The sequence below is a fragment of the Spizellomyces punctatus genome, assembly GCF_000182565.1.
Source record: "Spizellomyces punctatus DAOM BR117 chromosome Unknown supercont1.7, whole genome shotgun sequence".
Classification (NCBI taxonomy): domain Eukaryota; kingdom Fungi; phylum Chytridiomycota; class Chytridiomycetes; order Spizellomycetales; family Spizellomycetaceae; genus Spizellomyces; species Spizellomyces punctatus.
In genome coordinates, this window is record NW_015971543.1 from 1376947 (window position 1) to 1398568 (window position 21622).

A 21622-nucleotide genomic window follows, 5' to 3' on the forward strand; every position below is an offset into this window, starting at 1 on the left:
AGAAGATGAATGATAAAAAAAGCCACGTAATAAAGGGCAAATGTCTTTTTGGGGCTCATGCTCTCTCTCTCTCTCTCTGCCTTTCCCTTTTTTTTAATCCTTCCTTTTAGTAGTTGGAAATCACAAAAATACTTTTTGGATGAATGCAACATGATGCGGATTCTTACACATCTCTCTTTCTGTTGTTTTTTTTGATTGAGCAAAAGGCAATCAGCCTAGAAAGCTTTCTCATTCACATCTGTTCAAAAGAAAACGCCTAAAATAAGAAATTCGGGATCGGGATCAGCAAAAGGGAAAAAGGTTTCCACTCTTCCTCTCGATGGGGAGGCGGAGGGGGCAAAAGACCAACTTGATCACAACCTTTGTCATGGCAAAATGGGGAGCCCCCAATGTCAAAATGTTACCAAGTTAAGCGCTAACCTGGTTGTTTAAACCGACCTTACACTGCAAGGGAAGGAGTTGGGCTTTACAGCAGTTTCCGAGCAAGGAGGATAAAAGAATCTGGAGATTGATACGCTGTGCGTGTGTGAGATGGAAAGGTTTTCATTTGTTTCCTTTTAGAAAAGCCCATTCCTTCCCACAGCTGTGTATCTCCAAAAAAGAAGGGGGGAGTGAGATGGCTTTTTCTCAACACACACACACCGAGGTCATACTGCTCATCTTTTCCTCCGCAGCTTTTGCTAGACAAATGACACACTTTTGTCTTCCCCAATCCTGAGCCTCTTGAACCCACGGGAACATTTTGTGTCAAAGGATGATAGCATGGCCAAGTATTGTGCCTCTCTCTCTCTCTCTGCAAACTATCCATGTGACGCATACCACACAAAAGGCCATTTTGCCATACAAAACATGATGCCATGTTGGCAATGACAATAAAGCCCCTTCTGGTTCCTCCAACTCGAGGAGTGCACCCGCCATTCACACACACACACTGGCATAAAGCCCCCCAAATACATTTCGCAAGGCACTGCCAGGCAGATTGAAATCAAAAAAGCCAAAAATAAACATATCCAGGGAGGCTTTTTCCAGCCTGGCCCATCTGACACACTCACACACATTTTTGGCGCAGAAGAGAGAGAGACAGAAGGACCGCAATCGATCAAACGAGGGCACTCAGCAGGCGGAGCCGTGGCATTTTGCAGAGTGCTTTATTGACCCTGCTTTTTTGGGAGGTTTTTGTGATATCAAGCAACTTGTAAAGCCATCAAAAACAGATCAAGTACTAGTTATGGCAAGTTGTCAAATGATGATGAAAAGGGTATATCACTTTGCAAACCATGCTTGAACGTCAAAAAAGCCTTGTGTTATTGTCCACCAAAAAACACTTCTTTGTCCTTGACAGTCGTTTCTCGATCCCTAGAAATATATACACATGACGTATCCTGCATGCTTTCACCAATCAATGCCCATACGCTCTCCAATGCCTTGCACTCGAATTCAATGACAAAACATTGATCTAAAGAAACCAATTTTCGGGCATCAGCAAGCCCCATTCTCCCGTGTCCATCTCGGGCTTTTTTTTTTTGCAGCAAAACCTCGTGCCCCAAAGGTCCACACACATTACCTTTCTGCCCTGCGACCGTTTTGATTCGATCGTCTCCAACATGTCCAAACAAGAGGTTTACATCCCCTGCAGAGTACGTTCGTTCCTTGATCCGGGTAATGGAGACCTGATCTTGGAGCTTCCAAAGGATATGCAGTGTCACATCCTCTGGTGCAAAAGAGATCATTGTGCGATTCTGGAAAAAATCCCCAATGAAATTGGTTTTTCAAACGTCTCATGTGAGTTTCTGCTCATAAATTGCTTGTTTAAAAAAAAAAAAAAAAAAGTGGGTTTGACAAACCTCCTCGTCAGAGCGTCGTGACGGACGACCTAATGCCAATGGTACAATACCCGCATGGGTGACGTCCACCTGAACAGTTTCTTGCACGTCCACAGGAAGACGTGGATAATCCTCAGCTTCCTGTTAAACGAGTTGGTCATAAACATCATGCGCTCAACAAAAAAAATAACCTTGAACAGAAAAACTCACTAGCGGCGCCTCCAAAGACCAATTCTTTCCCGTCGAGTCATTAAAATCATATACATTACTCCACTCATTCCTCAACAGCGGCAGCTTTGCTTGACGGAATTGATCTGAAAAACAACTCCTTTCAACAAACGGCACCGATTTCCCCCATTCACTAATCGAATTAAAACCTACCACGCAACCGAGGATAACTATACCGAAAACAACTGAACCGAATCCCAAAAGACGTTTCAATGACAGGCTGCGTTGCGCAATAGAGGGATATACGCAGAGAGTGACCGTCTCGTAAACTAGACGAACGGCACACATTTCAATTCGTATCGCACCAAGTGCATATGAACGTTTTTTTCTTGCATACCGAAACTGTTGACTGGCGACGACCACAGTACAATCCCGACAATCTCTAATAAACACACTTCCTTCGCACGGTGCAATGAAAATAAAACACCGATGACAAGCGTCAATAGTAACTTGAGCCGTCCGATCAAAAAGATGGATACTACAATCCTATCATTCTGTCAACACCAAGATTGATATAAACAGATATGGACAGCATACATTACCTCGCAATCCTCAATATTAAATGGCATCCCCTCTGGAATAGATCCAGGAGGTTTGACCACATCCTGTTTGACGAGTTTTGAAAACAAAAAGTCTGCGGCATTGTATTTTGGTGGTGGTGGTGGGACCTCTGGTATAGGTTTCTCTATTTTTTGAGTTGATGTGCATGCCGGTTCTGGTTGTCCCCTCTTTTCCTTTTGTTTGGATTTGAGATGCAAAAACTCGACGGCTCGTTGAATCCATTGTGGGAGCTTAAGGAATCCCATTATTGGGAGTTTTATTTTTTTTGATATTGGTAAAGAAACCGTGGCTATCAAAACCTGCCTTGAAACTTTGGAAATGGCCCTCTTTGGGCCACAATTTTGTTTGCAGAACTAGACGTCTTTACCTATCTTGGTCTTGCACAGGCTGGGCTATTCACACCAGACCATATGAGCAATGTTATCAGGATAAATACATCACAAACTGACGATAGATATAGGGAGTACTTCATTTTTTTCGTCAACTTTGCAACATCAGTCAACACAAGGTTCCATCCTTTCACTATCCTATCTCGTCTCTTCACTACGGTTAAACAACAATCCAAGCGCTTTTTTATTTCGCCCTCTCACACTTCTATACATATTTGTGAACGCAAACGACATTCACAATATTCACCGAGTAGGTCTATAACGCGAAATGTTCACGCCCCATTTGGGACACCCGACAGTCGGAATACAAAAAGAGTCTACACAACGGGCCAGGCGTCAAAAGAGTCTCTCTAATTGTAGTAAATATATATACGTCTATGATTACAATGAAAAAAAAAAAAAGATGTATGCATCTATGCACATGACAAAAATTCCAAATAACTGCTCCAAAGGTCGGAAAAACGACAAGCAAAAAAAATTCCACAACAGCAACCCTTTTTAGACACGCCAACGGGAAGACGTGCCACTGAGAGCCGGCGCAAGCGTTAACCCACTCTCATCCTCCTCAGAAGCCTCACCCCGAAACTCCCGTCGATGGCCAATGTCTTCTCGCTCACGTTCACCTCTTCGTCGAGGTTCTCCTTTCCCCAGCATGGGCTTAACAGTCTCCTCAAGAGCCTCATCCGGAACAAACTCGGGTGAGACTTGTGGAGCACTACGACGTGACGATGGGTTATTCGCTTCCCATTCCTTATAAGTATGATAAACCTGGAACCCGACTTCAATCATGATGAGAATAATGATTCCCCATTCCAGTCCGGTAGAGTGTTTTGTGTGGAGGTGACTGCGAATGACTTCAGTCAACTCATTTGCATAGTCTAATTTTTTATTAAAGACGGCGATCCGCGGTCGGACGTCCAGGTTACGCGATATTCGGTCAAATATGTCTTCCATTTTGGCACTCGACCAGCAAAAATCGGGAGAGTCGAGGAGTTCACCGTGGAGGTTTAGATGACCTCGTAGAGAAAAGAGTTCACCAAGGTTTTGTAGCACGGCTGCACGGCTGAGCGGAAGTTTTTTGCCTTGCAAGAGGACTTGAGGGATGTGACGGTTCTTTTCCAAATGCTTTTCAAGCATTTCCTCAAGTGCAGCCAACTTTACGGATCGCGCCAGACCAGACGAGTATGCTAATCTCGCTTGATGTGCGGGGAGAGAGTTGCCAATAATGATAGTATCAGCGGTGAGTCCTCCAGCCCTATTGATACAACGTTAATAAAATACAAAAACCCAGCATATAATAGCATGTAAACTCACTGGTCAAGATCCACACAATAATGAAACCACTCAGTTTCTGCTTCCTTGTACGGATTAATCTCCACCTGCTTCACCAAACGCAACAAGGCCGCATTCTGCGCATCCGTCGCACCCCACGTCGCAAACGTTCCATCCCGAAATATAAACGCTTCTGCGTCATGTCCTGCTGAACTAGAAATCGACTCTGATGGGTTCACAAGACGAATATGATACACATCATCGGCAATGAAGGGAAGTAAAAGGTATTTCCTCTGCAAGAGAGGTAAGAGAGTCGTAAAGTTGTAATTTTCAGCGGTGCAGTAGGCGGTGGCTCGCATTCCTTCGTCCATAGGCGGTACCACAACAGATGGCTGCCCAGATTCTTCTCTTCCAACATCCCGCACTCCCTTCTTTTTTTTTGCTCTCCAATTGGGACCTGAAGGGCGGTTGTCCTCTACCCGTGGGTTAGCTCCAATCCGGATAATTGGAGAAGTTGTAAAGGCACGGCTTAATCGCTGTTGGACCGGACGTTGAACATGTAGTTCACATGCTCGTCGCAGTGATGGAGAGAATGCCTATGAAAACGTAAATAAAAGGCATTCAAGACACAATTAACAGGCATGAAAGATGAATGGATCTTACCTTTTGCGAGCTCTGGCAGACTAGTCTTTTGAGTCCGCCAAGCATTCTTGGTTTGATTGAAGCCATTTGGTTTTTTCAATTCAAAAGGAGAAGAGGTGCTTGCTTTGTCAAAGATCTTAAGGTCGCAAGCCCCTAGCAACCGATGACACACCGGTATCCATGAACGCGCTGCTGCTATCACGATTTCAATCATGACGTGTAAATCCGATATTTGGTTCAAGACCAGAGGATCCAGCCCAAAAAAACGTGTGAAATATATTTACAAACATAAAGGGGTATATACTTTATCTCAAAACCAAAACCTTCCACCAGTACAGAGTTTTGCACAAAAAAATAGGGTTGTGAGACAAACAAAAATGTACATCAGCAAAAAAAAGCTCAAAACTGCTATATGCGTTCAAGCATTGCAATGGATATCAAGTGATATTCCACTGGTTCCTCAAAGCTTCCACATCCTTCACCACAAACTGATCACCCTTCTCCACCGCAAAGGATCTGACAAAAGTCGACACCAGACCTTTGCACTCTGCAGAAAAGGATATGGTCGAAAGGTTGGGAGCACGGTCCAAGATGAGTTTTAGACCAGGAGGTTCGACCGTAATCCGCGACTGGAGTTCGACATGCGTCAAGGCAGGAAAGGATTGTACCGGGCCTGAAGCAGAACCAGATTGCGTCCCAATGTTCATGTTAACATATGTCCCATTGGGGCCCTCCTCACTCACATCCCCACCTCTGACTTCCCCACCCACAAGCACAATTCGCTCTACAACCTGCCCACAACTTCCAGCCAATATTTCCATTCCAGTCTCATCCAGTTCGCACACTTCCAGTCTGAGTACCTTGAGTCTATCCAATTTCGCAAGACGGAACCACCAAGCGAGGGAACATCCAACGAGATGCAAACTGCGGAGATTGGGACAGCAACTTGTAAGGAGGTACAAGTGGGACGCCCACGGGTTTAAAAGGCCCCGACTGGGAGATTGCGGGTCGGTGGTACCCGTGAAGCAGAGGTCACGAACAGTGTGGGTGTATGAAGGCCTTGGAGGTGTCCGAAAAAATGACGGAAAATGGTGCGTGGTCATGATGGGGGACGTGTGCAATAAAAGCGACGCTGTGGTGCGGGTCAACAATGTTGCAATGTCGAGTGTGCAATATATCGCAATCACAACTGAATATAAACAAAAAAGGTTAGCGTTGGCAATCTCGCTCTCCAACAAATGCAAACGTGTCTCACCTAAAAATGGAACAGTATAGAACAAAACCATGAACCAAGCCAAGACGACTGCATACCCAACTCCCAAAAGACATCTCGCTTCTGGCACCAATCTTAAAAAATGTCGGCCAAACAAAATCATCGTTGCCGTTCTATAAAACAGCGGCATCCGGCCACCGTATGCCAAGAACGTATGTAGGTTCGCAAGCGACGTAATTTCATGGCGACGGCGAGCAATAGCCGCCTGAGCTATCCGGGACAAAAAAGGTGACGGTGTTTGAAGGAGGTGGGCGAGGTCTTGAGGTGGGAGGTACGACGCAATCTATCATATTTTCACCACGTTCAGCCCCAAAACTGTGCATTGCAAAAGTTACTTGAACCAACGCCGAATTACCTGATGTAAAACCTCGGGAGGTAAATCCACCAACTTTGCATGAGGTACCAACTTCTGTTTCTTTTCCCTCCTTCCCCACACTCTACTCAAAATGCTCTTCTTTTTGACATGTCGTCGTCGGTGCTTGACAATTTCACCTTCGTAAAATTGCCACATGCGACTAAGCGCAATCCAACTCTTGACCCATTGTCTAAATTCACCGGGTGTGCGAATATGTGGCGGGGGGAGCGTACTTGTCAATTCTGATGAATCCACTGAACGAGGGTCAACGTCAGTCCCTTCAGTCGGTGAAAGGACGCGGAGTTTCATTGTGGCGGATAAATGATTGCTTGTTCAAATGTCTTCCGGAATCAGTGAGAAAGGATGAGGTACTGAGATAGGTATAAAGGAGGTTGAAATGTACTTGAAAGCAAAACCAAGACGAAACGACATTGTCAATGGAAGAAAGCTGGTGTTTAAAGGGGAGGCGGGGTCGCTTACCCTCGCACACTCTTTGAACACACCCGATGACAAAGTGTGGTTTGTGTGCGGGTCAGTTGATGCAATGAGTGTTGCTAACATTAAACGCGTTTGTGGCACAGCAAGGTTTAGCCACTTGTCTCTTCGTCATTCTTCTTCTTCTTCTTTCTCCGCTTCCTTTTGCTTGGTCTTTCTCTCGTCATTCTTTTCTTTTTTTATTTCTTGATCGCAGAACATTGATGACAGCAATGGCATATGCAAGGAAAGAAAGACATAAGGATACTGGTACTAGTACTGGACCTTTACAATTACAACGGTATCGACAAGAAAATATCCCCTCCCAACCACCTCATCCAAACCAACAAAATAAACTGCGCACTACTTTTGTACATAAAAAGTCTTTACAGCGGCACAATCCACTCCTTGCCTCTAGACGGCTTGGAGAGCCAGTTCCTCATCTGGTTAACAGCCCAATGAACATTGTTGAGCGTTCCGTAAACTGCCATGAACCTAATATGGGTGCTTTGCTCGTCTCGCGGCATCATGTGCAGAATCCTGTTGCGTTGCTCTTCGGTACACTTGTGGTTGATAAAGAAAAAGTATTCTTCTGGCTCAGCGCTAAAGATCACATTGGTAGACGTTGAGGCCATGACGTTGGGTAAAATGCTGGCGATGAGAAGACCGCATCCGTGATGGTTGATGGCAAACAAGTGGCCAGTTCTGAAAAATCAATCCAAAGTTAGTAAGGTAATCTAGCTTTGAAAATGTTTGAATTGAACGTACGTTTCGTTGCTCATGGTGGTTACCCTGGCCTGAACATCCGCAAGGTTGGTGTTCAGGGTCATCAGGACATTTCCAAAGTTTTGGTGCTCGCGTTGTGCGATTTCCTATGATGGCGCAAGATGTTAGAAAACATAATCCATAATCAAACAGCATTGCCCCAAAACAGATACTATACCTGTATAGTCGTAAGCTGGTTTTGGGTGGTGTGCTAACAAAAAAACCAAATCGTCATCAGTAAGAACACATTATCGAAGAGGGATACCGCGAGCTAGCTCGTACCTGCATCCAACCGATCTGGTTGCGGATTTCCCCCATGCTTGCACTCATTTGATCCACCGTTTCATTTAACCTCTCATGGGTACGAACCCACTGCCTCTCTGCATTGTTCAGTCTCTGCAAGCGAAGAGCGATGAATGATATCTTGGTGGCTTTATGCAACTGAGATACACGAAACTCACCTCATTGATCTGTTCATTTTGGGCGTTCAAAGCCGTAACCTGCCGGCTCTGATCTGTCAAACTTTCAGTGTTTGCGACGACCTGATAGAGCACAACAGATTAAGAAACAAGTTGAACCATGACAAAGATTATGGCTGGCAAAGATACCTGGGCTTCCAAATGTTCAACACGGGCCGCCAAGTCGACGATAGAGTCTTCATGTCGGGTGAAATTTTCCGCGCTCAGCTTTGAAAGCGTCTTGATATGAGTCGTGACCTTTTAAAATGAAATAGTTTAACACAATAGTGAATATCAGATATGCATGACTTGAGTGTACATCAAAGAGGATGGCCACAACGTCGCGGGGAGCAGGTGCCGCGTCGTCTTCAGTGTCATCGTCGTCCTCCTCATCCTCGGAGACAGATGCGCTAGAACCAGCTTTAGGACACCTGCAAACATGTCAGAAAGTGAGACACAAAAGATTGCACCCCTGGACAAAGCGAAACATCAACCTACTTCATGCTACGTATCATTGCATTAGCGATGGATTCTTTGAGTTGCCGAGTCTTGCTCCGGGTATAGCCCTTGGTTTTGACGCCCCAGTACGCGGCGAGTGCTCGTAATTCGGTAGCGGTGAGGTCGTCGTCGCCGAGAAGTTCGGAAAGTGTGACCTCCTCAGGATGAAAGGTGATGCATTCCTTCTAAGAAAAAAAAAAATCCAAAAATCAGCAACAGGACAAACGGGTTTGCTTGAACAACAACTGGATATACAAAACATACCTTAATTTTCTTCATTGTAGCAATGGCATCTTCGGCGTCGGGTGAGGCTGCCCTCTTCTTTCCTTTCCTGTCGACAGTCATGATTGAACCAAAGAATGAAATGAAGCGAGAAGCGAGGGATGGAATGCAAGCGACGAGCGAACGAATGCGGTAACACGGATGAATGAATAAGGCCACACGAAAAAAAGTAACGAATGTAGGGAAAACGAAATAATAGCACACGCAAGCGAACGAATGAAAAAAAAAACACTAAAACTCTACAAAGAAACGAACGAACGAACGAACAAAAACCCGAACGAACGAACAAATGCACGAATGAACGAAACGCCCAACCCAACGACACAAAAGCAGAAATGCAATGAAAAAATAACGAAACGATGGTAGAAGAAAGCTGGGGGGGAGAGAAAACCGATGCGCCTTTTATATGTGGCCCGCCTAGATCCCCCTGCGTGGGACTGCAAGAGACATTTTCGGACTCGGTCCCCCAACGCGAAAGATAGTACTTTCTCCAATGCCACCACATTCACTAATCATGTCCTGAAATCAACCATACATCTTGCACACCTTTACAGTCCGGATATCGGACAGAAACAGTAACACGCTTTCCGTAATGTGGGGCACAGTTCAACACTTTTGATTTCCCTCCCAAAAAAAATAAAACCCTTGTGAGCTTTTCTTCCTGGGGTTAATTTGGGCAAGAATTTAGGGATGTGGAGAAGTTACTTTGTCCCATATCCCACACGTGTAAGAAACCCGAGAAACTACACTTTTTTTGTTGCAACCCATCTGGGCCGTACTTATAGCGTTACTTTTGCAACATGCTTTCATCCATCGTCATTCCGACTTTGCCGTGTTTCATCTTTTCAGGTTTTTGCCATCATTTCATATTCCCTGGGGTTTGTTTTTTGCCTACTCTGGAAATCGAGAGATCCTGGGAGGGGGGTGTGAGTGAGCACGCGTATACAAAGGCTCGGCTGATGGACGTTTGACCCTGGGTATTCTCCCCATGATATTTTGAACATGATATACAATCTCTTGTCGAGTGTATGTAGACTCATGAACGATACATGTGTGTTATTATGAAACCGTGAATTCCCAATATCGCTACTTTTCTTTTCCTATGCTTTATGGTGAGTTCGATGCAAGTCCAAATGTCACTTAATTCGCCGGATGTGCCATTATTTTTCTTGCATTTTTGTCCTTTTGTCTTGTTCTCTTATTTTGGTTTCTTGCTGTACAGTATATTTACCCCTTTTCGGTGGACCTACGCAGGTTTTTCCATTTGCGGCTCAATGACGTCCCTTGTTCAGAGACATTGTTGTTCAACACTCGTCATTCAGTCGTTTCTTTTTGCAAGGATAGGAATTATGGTTTCTGATAATTTCATACAGAAATCTAATCATGCACCTCGATAAAATCTGTAAAAAACTTTGCCCCCTCCTGCCTTGTAGATGCAAAGATTTATTGTTTTCGCTGCACGGTGCTTGGGTAGAAGCTCTTTGAGATCCTACCTATTACATGTAGCAGCCAACTGTGGACTCTGGCACTGGTTTTTGGTTCTCGTTTTGTGATAGCTTTAATCGGAGAAGCAAGCGAGATACCAATCTCCGGGATCAAAAAGTTTCTGTAATAGCAAAAGAGGAGAACCAAGGCAATCATTACTAGGAGCTTGCTTGTGTCATAAAGGAAGAGAAATGTCGATGTAGCGTTGTCAAGCCCAAATCCAATCGATGAAATGTAATTATTCAAGTCTTCAATTTCCGTTCTGCGGGACCACGTTGGTCTTCACTTCAACTATCTAAACTGTGATTGGGACAAAGAGGCATTGGATACTAACATCCGGTCGAAGCATTGTATGAATATTCACGATTTTCTGTTGGTGATCGTAATCTAGCATTTGAGATTCATGATATCCCATAGCCGACACACTTTATGATCGCCAGTTGCATGTATGTTACCAACCAAATGCAAACCTGCGATGATGACTCCTTGTTCCGGTATCGGTGCTGGTTTTAGTTTTGCGATTCGCGATACTTACAGCCCAACGCAATTGCATGGTCAGTAATGATCCAGCATGGACTTTTACTGCCAGCCGTTGATATCCTGATTATCTGATAACCCCAGTATCAGCTAGCAGCTTCTCTTATACTTTTCTATATCGGTTTGTCCTGTTACTTTTCAGTATCATTGAAATGCAATTGATGCAAAAACAAAAGTCGACTCGTGCGGGGTTGAATGAGAGTTTTTTACTTCAGCATCGCGTAATCATTGTGCTCGTGATTTTTCAAGTTGCTCCTCCAAGTATTGCTCAGCACTTGTAATGTAAGTACACTAAGGCATATGTTGCATATGCAAACTCTGGCAAATGTTCTTGTAGCCTACAATGAAAGTAGCCAATATTTTTTATAATTAATCGGGAGCCACACCATGATAATTATGTACGGCGGAAGTTATAAAGTGCACTATCGAATCAAGCCGCCTAAAGTTATACTTTTTTGAATGCATAGTGTTACCCAATACAAATTGTCACCAGTTACTGTAAGCTTGAGTTTCCTGGATCTGCTAAGCATCAGCCCAACGCTGCGAATGCACGGTTGCTTGGTATAGCAGTAAAGACTGGGCAAATTGCATTTAGTGCAATGCCATAACTTTGACTGAACTGAACGAATGTTAAACAGTGACGGAGAGTAACCGAAAATCATAATTGACAGTATTTTTGTGCGTACGTATTCCGGTCAAAGCTAGGACATGGCGGCAAATATGGCACAGATAATGACATGAGTCTCCGCTGAGGGAAAATCACTGGACAGGAGGCTTCAGCAATCAGGCTTCGACTGATTGCGTATTTTGACAATTAGCGAACCTCGTTTTTACTATGCAGCATCTCCGCCGGTCAAACGGGGGAAAAGTCAAGCCATGTGGAGCTCCGCTCTCTCAGGGCCCACGTCCGGCGGAGTACTTTTGCAAGTAACTGGGGGCATTTTGTGATGGCAATGACTTCACACTGCATGGCTTAGTCGCGCGATTGTCCCGCGATCTCTTCGCTTTTTTAAACATTTCAACCTTTAATGAGTGTGCTGATATTGTCTTGTTGATTTTTTGAAGCAAGTTACGTAGGTTATTGCCGGCATTTTTACCCTTGGTGCCGGATAGTTGGGTTATGCCTTTATGTCATGCCACAAATTGTTCGTGTTGGTCGGACCTTTTGTTTTTTGTCCTTTGCAATTGCACCCACGTTCTCCCACCTCCTGTACTGTTCGTCATAATGGAAAAGCTCCGGATTGCACATCATGCCAAAAGCCTAGCGCCCATGTCAACTTTACACACCTCCGTCTCCTGGCTAGGCATCGGTTGTTACATGACTGTGCCATGTTAACGTCATTTCGTCCACGTTTTCCCTTGCACACCTTTTGGCAGCATCTCCATCCTGGATTTTCTTTTTTTTTTGCATCTAAACCACTGAGCGTAGGAGCGGATAAAATGGAAAAGACGCCTTGGGAAAAGGGGAAATGACTTTGGCATGGATGTCCATCTCCGCGCGATGTGTGGGGAACAAATTGATGCGTAAGAGGGCACATGGTGGGCTTTGAATACGGGGGAAGAAGGGGAATTCCCTCGTTAAATTTGTAACCCTTCCTATGTAAAAGGCTTTATAAAAGGCAGTGCCGTGTCGATTTTCCGTACAAGTATTGTCGCTCCCCAACTGGTCGGTTGGACCATCCTCACCCTGTGTTCCTTACCTGTCATCAATTCTTTTCTAAATTCGTGATTATGGCACGTATTCGCATCAATACGTTAACGTCGGCATTGGCGATATGGCTACTAGCCTGCATCCTCTCTGTCTCTGCCACTGACAAAAACGCCAAGGATGCGCAACTCGAGTCATTCACTCGGGATGATGAGGGGAAACCATTGACCACCGACTTTGGGGTTAAAATAAATGATACAGATAATACGCTCAAGGCTGGCATTCGAGGTCCTAGCTTGTTAGAGGATTTCCATTTCAGGGAAAAGATTACCAGGTTTGATCACGAGAGGATACCCGAGCGAGTTGGTGAGTGAATGTACTATAGAACTGCCGTTACTCCAAATAATAACAGGAAATGCCTAACGCCAATCGTTTTGTTAGTACATGCTCGCGGTCATGGAGCCCACGGATTTTTTGAAAGCTACTACGATCTTTCCTCTATCACTCGCGCAAAGTTCCTTTCCGCTGCAGGGAAGAAGACGCCGGTCTTTGTTCGTTTCTCTACTGTCTTGGGTAGCCGAGGATCCGCGGACACGGTGCGCGATGTGCGTGGGTTTGCAACAAAATTCTATACTGAGGAGGGAGTGTAAGAAACATGCGCTTGACTTGAAATCATATAATCTTTGATGTTAACGATCTTAAAACTAGATTTGACATTGTCGGAAACGATATCCCAGTTTTCTTTGTGCAAGATGCTATCAAGTTCCTTGACTTGATCCACGCAGCCAAGCCCGAACAAGACAATGAAATCCCTCAAGCAGCAACTGCACATGGTGCGTGTCCGGACACCACGCACTTGAGAAGACTGGCTCATCCTAACTATCGTTTTTATATAGACAACTTTTACGACTTTGTTACCCTCACACCAGAGACTCTTCATACGGTGCTCTGGGCTCTAAGCCCTCGAGGTATTGTAAGGAGCAACCGCGAAATGCAAGGATTCGGAGTCCACACGTTCCGTTTTGTCAACAAAGAGGGCATGTCTCGGTTTGTAAAGTTCCACTGGCGTCCCGTAAATGGAGTAACGGCACTCGTTTGGGACGAGGCGCAAAAGCTTGCTGGCAAGAACCCTGACTGGTTGCGTCAAGATGTATGGGAGGCCATCGAGCGGGGAGACTTTCCAGAATACGAATTTGGAATCCAGGTTGTCGAAGAGGAGGACGAGTTTAAGTTCGACTTTGATCTGCTCGATCCTACCAAGATCATCCCCGAAAGCGAGGTGGAAGTCAAGTGGATCGGAAAGATGACGCTCAACAGAAACCCCGACAATTTCTTTTCCGAGACCGAGCAAGTCGCCTTTTGCACGTCTCACATTGTTCCTGGCATTGATTTTACCAATGATCCGTTATTGCAAGGACGGACATTCTCCTACTTTGGTAATTATGGATCGCTTGCGCTTATGTGTTGGAAGGAGCATGACACTTATTGTTCTTCCGATTTAAGACACACAACTTAACCGCTTCCAGTCCCCGAACTGGGAATATCTTCCCATCAATCGCCCCATCAACCCTGTACATAACAAGTACGTTTTCCAAAATGGGAGTACTCAACGTGAACAGATCACTAATACATCCTATTCTGTGTGTAGTCAGCGCGACGGTTTCATGCAATTCAACATCTTTAAGGGTCCCGCCGCTTACTACCCCCACACTCGATACGGTTCTGCGGACCCTGTTCCTCCATCAGAAGGGTCCTTTGTCAGTTACCATGAGAAGATTGATGGCTACAAGATTCGTGCACGATCACCGACATTTTTTGACTGTAAGTTCCTCTCTGGAATTGCACGAAAAACACACCGCATCCTTTCCCCTAACCAAATTTTGATGATAATAGATGTTAGTCAGTCTCAACTGTTCTACAACTCGCTTGCTCCCTGGGAGCGCAAGCAGTTGATTGAGGGTTCAGTATTTGAGATCACCAAAGTCAAGAGCAAGGATATCCGTCAGCGATGGGTGGACTTGATTAACCAGGTCGACCACGAATTCGCCACCATTGTCGCAAAAAATGCGGCTGTGGACGTCCCATCCAAGACATACCCCAATAATGGCAAGAAATCCAAAGGAATCAGTATCGATGACTACCCTCTCAAGAGCATTCGATCTAAAAAAGTGGCCATTTTGGCATGCAAGGACGTGGCTGCTGACCAACTGAAGAGTGTTAAAGGTTTCTTGGAAGGCCAAGGAGCCGTGGTTGATGTCGTGTCTTTTAAATTGGGCAAGATCGAGGGAACGGACATTGAAGCTACTCAGACGTTTGCCACAGCCGATTCAGTCTTTTACGACGCAACCTTCGTCCCTGGGGGAAAATCTGCTGATTACCTCCGTCAAAACTTTTGGGACTTTGAGGATACTTGGGTAGGTCCTTTTACTGTTCTTGAAGTACGCAAATGGGAATGTATAATGATGTACCAATTGATTAGGCCTTTGTCCGAGACACGTATCGCCACGCCAAGCCTCTCGCTGCTCTCGGCGAATCCGTGTCATTCGTTGAAAATGCCATTAAACCCGCAAAGCTTGAAGGCAAACAAGCGGCAGGTGTCCTCACTGGTGGCAATGATGTTAACAAGGACGGCTTTGCTCACGGAATCGAACAAGCTATTCTAAAGAAACGCTTCTTTGAGCGATTTGATTGAGTTGTTAGCATGGAATACTTGTTGCTTGTTGTATAATGGTCTTGGATTAGTGGATGTAAAATAGCGATGGAATACACGCCCGTTACAAACATGTGGTGAACGGTGGTTGACGCGACGCGTTCCTTGATTACGCGATGATCAGATTCCCGTCTAGAATGACTGTAAACACTTTTTCCAGTTCACCAAGAATTTCCTACCGTTTTTTTTCTTTTTTGTCAATGTCAGAATCCACATCGAATTGGGCTGCACACACAAATCGCCCACTCGCCCATGACCATGGGGGTGGTACTACCAGCCCACCTCAAAGTGGTCTCAACACACCCTCCCTTCGCAGTGGCGCACGGACGCCGGATCCGCTGCTCTCTGCGCTTCGTAGCGCCAATGGTTCCTTCCTCTCCAGCGCCCAACAGACTCCTGGATCAATGACACCCCGCACGCGGCAAAGATATGACCTAAAACGCGCGGCATTAATCCAAGACCTTGAGTCCCACGACCAAAAAATGGAATCCCGCGCTCTCGATCGCCGCTTGCGGCACGAGCTTTTTATGGACAAGCTCCGTAAAGACGAAGAACGCTTTGAGCGGATTCGAGCACGAAGGCTGTTGGCTGACTCAGAGCGACGCAAACGGGAAGAACAAGAGTTTGCCAACCGAGAACGGGAGGTGGAGAATGTTCGGATTGCTTCGAGGACGTCCTCTGCGGCGGCTTTGTCTCCACAGGCTAGCTTGGAGAGTTTGTCGGCATCTAATACCTCTTTAGCGAGGAGTATGGAGAGGTTGGATCAGAATGGGCCCCGGGGAAGTGTCACTGGCGAGGTAGGGCATACACGTTATTACATTGCAAAATTCTTGTTTGTCCGTGATCCATCAACATTTTCGATGTTATTTAGGCCAAAGCTTCCGTCCAAGCCGCCAACGATCTACAATCCTTTCAAAACGAACGTCGTCTCAAGAAGCTTGCCAGACAGAAAGCCGAGGAGGAGCGCAAGCGATTGCAAAGCGTAGTACGCAAGCGGGCTGAGGAAAGTATTGAAAACGAGTTTGGAGAGGCTGGGGAGGACAATGGAGACGTCGGACGTCTCAGTGTAGGTGTGCGAGCGGAATCAACTACAGTTAGCGACGCGGGCAAAGTCATTTCTAAAGAAGGCGTAAGGGCGGGCGAAGACCGAGGGACACCAACTGGGCGAGTACAGGACCGGAGAGATGTTGGGCGCGAAAAAGATAGCCAGGAATTAAAACGGGAGAACATCAAAAGAGATTATCCCGAGCAGACAGAAGTCAGGCGATATCAGCGTGGGGAGGTTAATCGTGATATGACTCGTGAAAGCTTTGACTCCGAACGCCGTGACCGCGGGGCCACGATAGGGCTTGTAACCAAGCCTGAGGAAGTCCAACGACACACCCCCCACGAGGACACTCCATCAAAACGCCGTGAAGTTGATAGCGTGGGACATAAAGAAAGTAGACATGCGGTTGACAATATCCGACGGAATCAAGTTCGTGAAGATGCGGATTCTCTCCGACGTGAGCGAACGGATATACGCCCGGCAACCGATCGCGGAGGCCTCCAGCCCATACACCGGAACAATGACGAATCCGCAAGAGATGATGTTAAACCCTCACAACAGCGGACTAGCGATCAGCTCGCAGATGTTGGATTGAGAGAGGAAGAGCTGGATGCTAAATATTCCAGATCCAACAATCGCGATATACAGGAGGATGCAGATGTTCATCGAGAAGAGGGAAAATCTCTCAGCATTGAAGAAAAACGAGAAGAGAGTGGAAGGGAAGCAGCGGCTGTGGCCGTAGTTGAGGTGGTCCAGATTGAGACTGCACTTTGTGAAGTCTTAACAGATGAAGCGGTCAGGAGTACATCAAAGCCAATAGACGTCCAGTCTGAAGATGCTGGAGTTGCGCTACCCCCAGATCTGGACACTGCGGATAACGCACCTACATTTTCCGATGCGAACAATTTAGAGGGTGCGCCTGATGAACTGTCAAGTGAATTTGCTTCTGTTCCAACTAGAAACCAGAGAGATGTAGAAGAAGCTGTACAGGTCGGAGACAAGGATGAGCAATTTTCAGGGCGAAGTGTAGATGAGGATATACTGGGCGTTCAAAATCCGGAAGCTGATCGACAGCGGGCGAAAACAGGCTCTGGTTTATACGACGAGCAATCAGAAGAAGCAGCGGTGGCTGTTGCAGAGCCATCGGCGATTGAGCGTACTTCGGGCGGAGAAAACATTTCGACACCCAAAGATGCCGATTATTCTAACGTACCTACATCTCTGGTCATCGAATCTGTGGCTGAAACCGTCCAAATTACAGGAGACAACAAAGATGCACCTGTGCCGATATCTCTGAGCAATGAAAATGACAACTCTTTGGACGCTGCGGTGAAAGACAGTGAAACGGGCACGCAAGAAGCAAAGAAAGAGGAAGTCGGAAATGGGAACAGGCAGCAAGTATTACATGAATCAGTGGCGCAAGCTGATATGCAGTACGACACTGAGAATGCATCGGCACAGGAGAACATCCCCATATCTAGGAGGTTTTCGGAGGCAAAGCAGCCGCAGGTAGAAGCGGCTCATTATTGTTGATGTTGCGAGACGACTAACTTAGCCTTGCAGATCAAAGCAAACCTTCGGATTAAGGTACCTCACCGACGCACGCCCAGCATCGACCACCTTCGTCACAAGGCAGAATCAGCCCGTCGCTTAGCCAGCCCGACCGACGACGTCACGTCTCCAACAGATCAACCGCCAAGCTCTTCGAATTCACCTACCGGCTCTACTTTCCCTCGATTGTCCATTACATCCATGACACCCACGACCGCCATCAACCTCAGTCCGGATGACGTGACTGGTCCGCCTCGGTCGCGGACTCCGTCTGTTCGGGAGCGAATACAGGCACTGACTTCATCCGCGGCGCCGCCTGCGCCAAAAGTATCTGTACCTGCTCCCACCCAAACACGAAACCTCACCCCAACCTTCAGCCCCTCGCTCACCCCCGCCAGAACTCCGACGACACCAACACGTACTCGCCAATCCAGCACAGCCTCCCAAACAGCTATGAAGAGACCGGTTCAGACAGAACTATACCTAGTAAAAGGCAAAAGGAAGATGTACCTTACCCGTGTCCCGATTGAAGTGGAGACGTTAAACCATGGGGATGTCTTTGTCCTTGTTGTTCCTAAAGTGGACGACGGTGAAGCTCACAGTGCCACGATTTTGGTATGGTCAGGCAAGGATGCAGGAAAGGTCAAGAGGGCAAAGGGAAAAGAGATTGGGATGAGAATGAAAGATAAAGAATGGGGAACACACGCTGTCGTTAGTGTTCTTGGTATGTGTGCTTGTCGTATGGCGTCGGCAGCTGTTGTCCTTAAATCTTCTGACTTTGGCGGGTATTGTATTGTTTGGCTGTAGAGGACGGAGTAGATTCACCTGATGCAGAGATGTTTTGGAAAGTTTTAACTAACGGAGCGCGTACCACACCAGTCGATAACATCAAAGCCGCCGAAGAGGGGGGCGATGATGTGGAGCACGAGAAGAAAATTGAACGGCATATGTACCTCTATGGGTAAGTTGTTCTCAGAAGTACAGATGTCCATGGGTTTTATTAACCGCCCTTGCTTCCACTGAAGGGTCAATAAAAATACGTCCTCGGTAACATCGATCACACCACCCGGTAAGCCCCTCTCATCCAAGATCCTGCAGAAAGGCACAACCTACATCCTCGACTGCTACACCGAAGTTTATATCTTGAGCGGACGGAACGCATCCGACGCGGAAAGAACGCTCGCGTTGAATTTCACAGAAGACCTGTCCATTAACCAGGACCGGCCCTTCACGGCTACGACGTACTTTGAGCGAGAGGGGTTTGAGAGCGTAGCGTTTCGAGAGAGGTTCTATGATTGGCCTGAGGAGAGTGGAATTGAGGTTAGGAAATTGACCAATGTAGTTGCTAAGGATAAAACATGGGGTGTTTACGATCGGGGTGGGGGTAAGAAGATCTTTCATGATACGTCGCAAGTTGAGCGACCCAACTAATGGTTCGTGTCCTAGTGGATGTCAAGAAAGTTGAAAAGATCAACGTACAGAATATGTTCATACCACCTCCACCCCCGGCCAGTTGGGGTACGCCAAATGGCCAAGAGGAAGAAGACATTGGTGGTCCGCCAGCTCCTGAGATGGATCGTGGATGTTTGGAATTGAAGGTGAACATCTTCATCACCATGTAGTCTCAGTGTACTTGTTTCATGGTTTTGATTCACTCCCTTCCTCTGCAAAGGTTTGGCTGGCCCAACCGCACGAAACTGACAGCAAAGTCGAAATAGCACCCTCGGAACACGGCATCTTTTACGCCGAAGAAAGTTATCTGATTCTCTACCGACATTTGACGGGCCGAGACGGGAATGAAAAGGAGGCTGCCATAGCATACTTTTGGATTGGATCCGAATGCAAGAGTGTATGCATCCTCCTTTCACCCCACTCGCGTAGTTTGCTCCAGATGCTCACGCTCTATATTATAGACGGACCAAGCTGCGGCTGCCTATCTGGCAACCGATCTTGAAAAGCAACATAAAGCCCGTCAGATCCGTGTCACGCAGGGTAAAGAGCCATCACATTTCCTGGGCATTTTCAAGCATCCTGTTATTGTCCGCCGAGGAACTAGAGCGGAGTTTGGGACGAGTGAAAAGGCGTTGTATCATGTCATGGGTTTTGAGAAGGGGCTGGTACGAGTCATTGAGGCTGTTTGGGTGAGTAATAGAAGGTTGGATATTACTTGCGTCTAATCTCACATTGAACCAATTTATATCGCGTTGCATTTCAGAATCCCTCCTCCCTATCCTCCGCGAATAGTTTCGTTCTTAACCTGAAAGACAAAGTATTTATCTGGCATGGCACAGGTAGTTTCCCGTTCGAACGCGATATGGCGGAGCGCGTTGCCCAACGGATATGTGTAAGTCCCCCTATCGTCCTTTATCATCCAATCTTCTTTCTTTTAATTCGTCCCTTGCAGGACTCGAAACCCATTACGACATTGGAAGAACTACAAGAACCCAAAGTGTTCTGGCAAAAGCTTGGGGGAATTGATAAAAAGTCCCATAACCATCAGCAGGATTATGCTTCGATGCCATATTTGGCCAAGAAGAAGGAGCTGGAGGGATCTTACACGTGTCGCCTCTTTAGAGTATCGCATATTGTTCATGGAAATCCAACAGTATGTGCATCTTCTGGTCTTGGGAAGAAGATGGCGTCACATTCCAGCATTTCACTGACAGGGTCGTTTGGTTCACTTAGGCTGAAGAGATCGACCCTTTCGTACAATCCGACTTGGAAAACACCGGTGTATATATTCTCGATGCCTTTTTTGAGATTTACATCTGGGTGGGCGCAGATGCGAAATCCAATTACAGGGACGTCCGATTAGCCTTAGAGACTGGCTTGGTGAGTAACAGCACTCCTTCTCCATCAGCGAACAACGTGATGACCGTCCATGTCACGACAGGATTACGCAGATTACGTCTCAGCGCGCCAGCAAATGCGGAACTTGGATCGGACAAAAGTTCGATTCGTTCGGTCTGGTTCCGAACCAGCTGGCTTTAAGGCGGCGTTCCTTGCTTTCGAGGATGGAAGCGAAGATATTGCTGGATCTACTGGATTTGTGAGTTTTGGATTCCCACGTTGTTAAACTGGTGGTGCTGATAAACTAATGAGCGCTCTGTCTGTAGTTGAATAAACTAAAATCTAAAACTGGAAGAAAGAAGCGTGAACCTCAGGAAGAATCTGCCATTGATATTCTTGAAAAGGTACCCTCGTCAGCTGCCACTCTCCGGATGGAAAATTACAAAAACTAAAAACATCACGCAGTTCAACAAGGCTGTTTACAGTTTCGACGAATTAAAGAAAAAGGATGATCTGCCTTTAGGTGTTGATCCCGCTCACGTTGAGATATATCTTTCCCAACCCGATTTCCAGAAGCATTTCAAGATTGATAAAGTGACATTTTCATCCTACCCTGCTTGGAAGCAAGCAGAAATGAAAAAAAGAGGTAGCGTCATTGTTAGAGTGGCATTACTGGTTGATTAGTACTCACAATTATTGCGCTCGGATTGTAGCTGGTCTTTTTTAAATGAACCGATGCTTTTACTATATGATGTGTTGTAATTTGGTAAATGTATTTGTAATAAACTACCTTTTTAAGAGCTTAGATCAAGCTACCACTTTCAATAGTTTGC

At 46.1% G+C, this 21622-nt stretch overlaps 6 protein-coding genes across 6 annotated transcripts; 2 read left to right on the forward strand and 4 right to left on the reverse strand.

Moving 5' to 3' along the window:
* Nucleotides 1-1304: 1304 nt before the first annotated feature.
* On the reverse strand, nt 1305-2882 carry SPPG_04852 (uncharacterized protein; the record flags this gene model as incomplete). The annotated part of the gene is made up of 6 exons (XM_016753090.1): nt 2594-2882; nt 2389-2537; nt 2205-2320; nt 2034-2137; nt 1845-1964; nt 1305-1739 (listed from the first exon to the last, which is right to left on the reverse strand). The coding sequence occupies exons 1-6, from the start codon at nt 2855-2857 to the stop codon at nt 1305-1307; spliced, it is 1188 nt and encodes a 395-aa protein (XP_016608583.1). The 5' UTR covers nt 2858-2882.
* Nucleotides 2883-3166: 284 nt separating this feature from the next.
* On the reverse strand, nt 3167-5025 carry SPPG_04853 (uncharacterized protein). Its single transcript, XM_016753091.1, has 3 exons — nt 4937-5025; nt 4316-4869; nt 3167-4256 (listed from the first exon to the last, which is right to left on the reverse strand). Exons 1-3 carry the CDS (start codon nt 5000-5002, stop codon nt 3500-3502), a joined length of 1377 nt encoding a protein of 458 aa, XP_016608584.1. The 5' UTR covers nt 5003-5025; the 3' UTR covers nt 3167-3499.
* A 141-nt stretch (nt 5026-5166) lies between these two features.
* On the reverse strand, nt 5167-7058 carry SPPG_04854 (uncharacterized protein). Its single transcript, XM_016753092.1, has 3 exons — nt 6544-7058; nt 6171-6471; nt 5167-6104 (listed from the first exon to the last, which is right to left on the reverse strand). Exons 1-3 carry the CDS (start codon nt 6850-6852, stop codon nt 5353-5355), a joined length of 1362 nt encoding a protein of 453 aa, XP_016608585.1. The 5' UTR covers nt 6853-7058; the 3' UTR covers nt 5167-5352.
* A 210-nt stretch (nt 7059-7268) lies between these two features.
* SPPG_04855 (uncharacterized protein) lies at nt 7269-9650 on the reverse strand. Its single transcript, XM_016753093.1, has 9 exons — nt 9003-9650; nt 8739-8923; nt 8560-8671; nt 8391-8498; nt 8244-8324; nt 8065-8178; nt 7961-7993; nt 7786-7889; nt 7269-7722 (listed from the first exon to the last, which is right to left on the reverse strand). The coding sequence occupies exons 1-9, from the start codon at nt 9081-9083 to the stop codon at nt 7404-7406; spliced, it is 1137 nt and encodes a 378-aa protein (XP_016608586.1). The 5' UTR covers nt 9084-9650; the 3' UTR covers nt 7269-7403.
* A 3123-nt stretch (nt 9651-12773) lies between these two features.
* Nucleotides 12774-15475, forward strand: SPPG_04856 (uncharacterized protein; the record flags this gene model as incomplete). The annotated part of the gene is made up of 8 exons (XM_016753094.1): nt 12774-13056; nt 13132-13336; nt 13399-13523; nt 13587-14126; nt 14194-14272; nt 14339-14511; nt 14584-15104; nt 15170-15475. The coding sequence occupies 8 exons, from the start codon at nt 12774-12776 to the stop codon at nt 15380-15382; spliced, it is 2139 nt and encodes a 712-aa protein (XP_016608587.1). The 3' UTR covers nt 15383-15475.
* Nucleotides 15476-15564: 89 nt separating this feature from the next.
* Nucleotides 15565-21591, forward strand: SPPG_04857 (uncharacterized protein). The gene is made up of 15 exons (XM_016753095.1): nt 15565-16197; nt 16272-17957; nt 18012-18723; nt 18807-18960; nt 19025-19383; nt 19446-19597; nt 19672-19848; nt 19913-20140; nt 20215-20343; nt 20404-20604; nt 20685-20831; nt 20893-21048; nt 21116-21193; nt 21255-21435; nt 21503-21591. Exons 1-15 carry the CDS (start codon nt 15601-15603, stop codon nt 21514-21516), a joined length of 4971 nt encoding a protein of 1656 aa, XP_016608588.1. The 5' UTR covers nt 15565-15600; the 3' UTR covers nt 21517-21591.
* Nucleotides 21592-21622: the final 31 nt, after the last annotated feature.

Excerpts from the sequence above, each read along its gene's own strand:
- SPPG_04857 (XM_016753095.1), top strand. The coding sequence starts at position 15,601 with ATGTCAGAATCCACATCGAATTGGGCTGCACACACAAATCGCCCACTC. Across the intron at positions 18,961-19,024 it reads CGGCATATGTACCTCTATGG|GGTCAATAAAAATACGTCCT; the intron begins GTAAGTTGTTCT and ends CTTCCACTGAAG. Across the intron at positions 20,832-20,892 it reads TAGCCTTAGAGACTGGCTTG|GATTACGCAGATTACGTCTC; the intron begins GTGAGTAACAGC and ends ATGTCACGACAG.
- SPPG_04854 (XM_016753092.1), bottom strand. The coding sequence starts at position 6,852 with ATGAAACTCCGCGTCCTTTCACCGACTGAAGGGACTGACGTTGACCCT. Across the intron at positions 6,472-6,543 it reads CTCCCGAGGTTTTACATCAG|ATTGCGTCGTACCTCCCACC; the intron begins GTAATTCGGCGT and ends AAAATATGATAG. Across the intron at positions 6,105-6,170 it reads CTATACTGTTCCATTTTTAG|TTGTGATTGCGATATATTGC; the intron begins GTGAGACACGTT and ends GTTTATATTCAG.
- SPPG_04855 (XM_016753093.1), bottom strand. The coding sequence starts at position 9,083 with ATGACTGTCGACAGGAAAGGAAAGAAGAGGGCAGCCTCACCCGACGCC. Across the intron at positions 8,179-8,243 it reads AAAATGAACAGATCAATGAG|AGACTGAACAATGCAGAGAG; the intron begins GTGAGTTTCGTG and ends CTTCGCTTGCAG. Across the intron at positions 7,890-7,960 it reads ACCAGCTTACGACTATACAG|GAAATCGCACAACGCGAGCA; the intron begins GTATAGTATCTG and ends GCGCCATCATAG.
- SPPG_04853 (XM_016753091.1), bottom strand. The coding sequence starts at position 5,002 with ATGGCTTCAATCAAACCAAGAATGCTTGGCGGACTCAAAAGACTAGTC. Across the intron at positions 4,870-4,936 it reads TCTGCCAGAGCTCGCAAAAG|GCATTCTCTCCATCACTGCG; the intron begins GTAAGATCCATT and ends ACGTTTTCATAG. Across the intron at positions 4,257-4,315 it reads TATTGTGTGGATCTTGACCA|GGCTGGAGGACTCACCGCTG; the intron begins GTGAGTTTACAT and ends TTGTATCAATAG.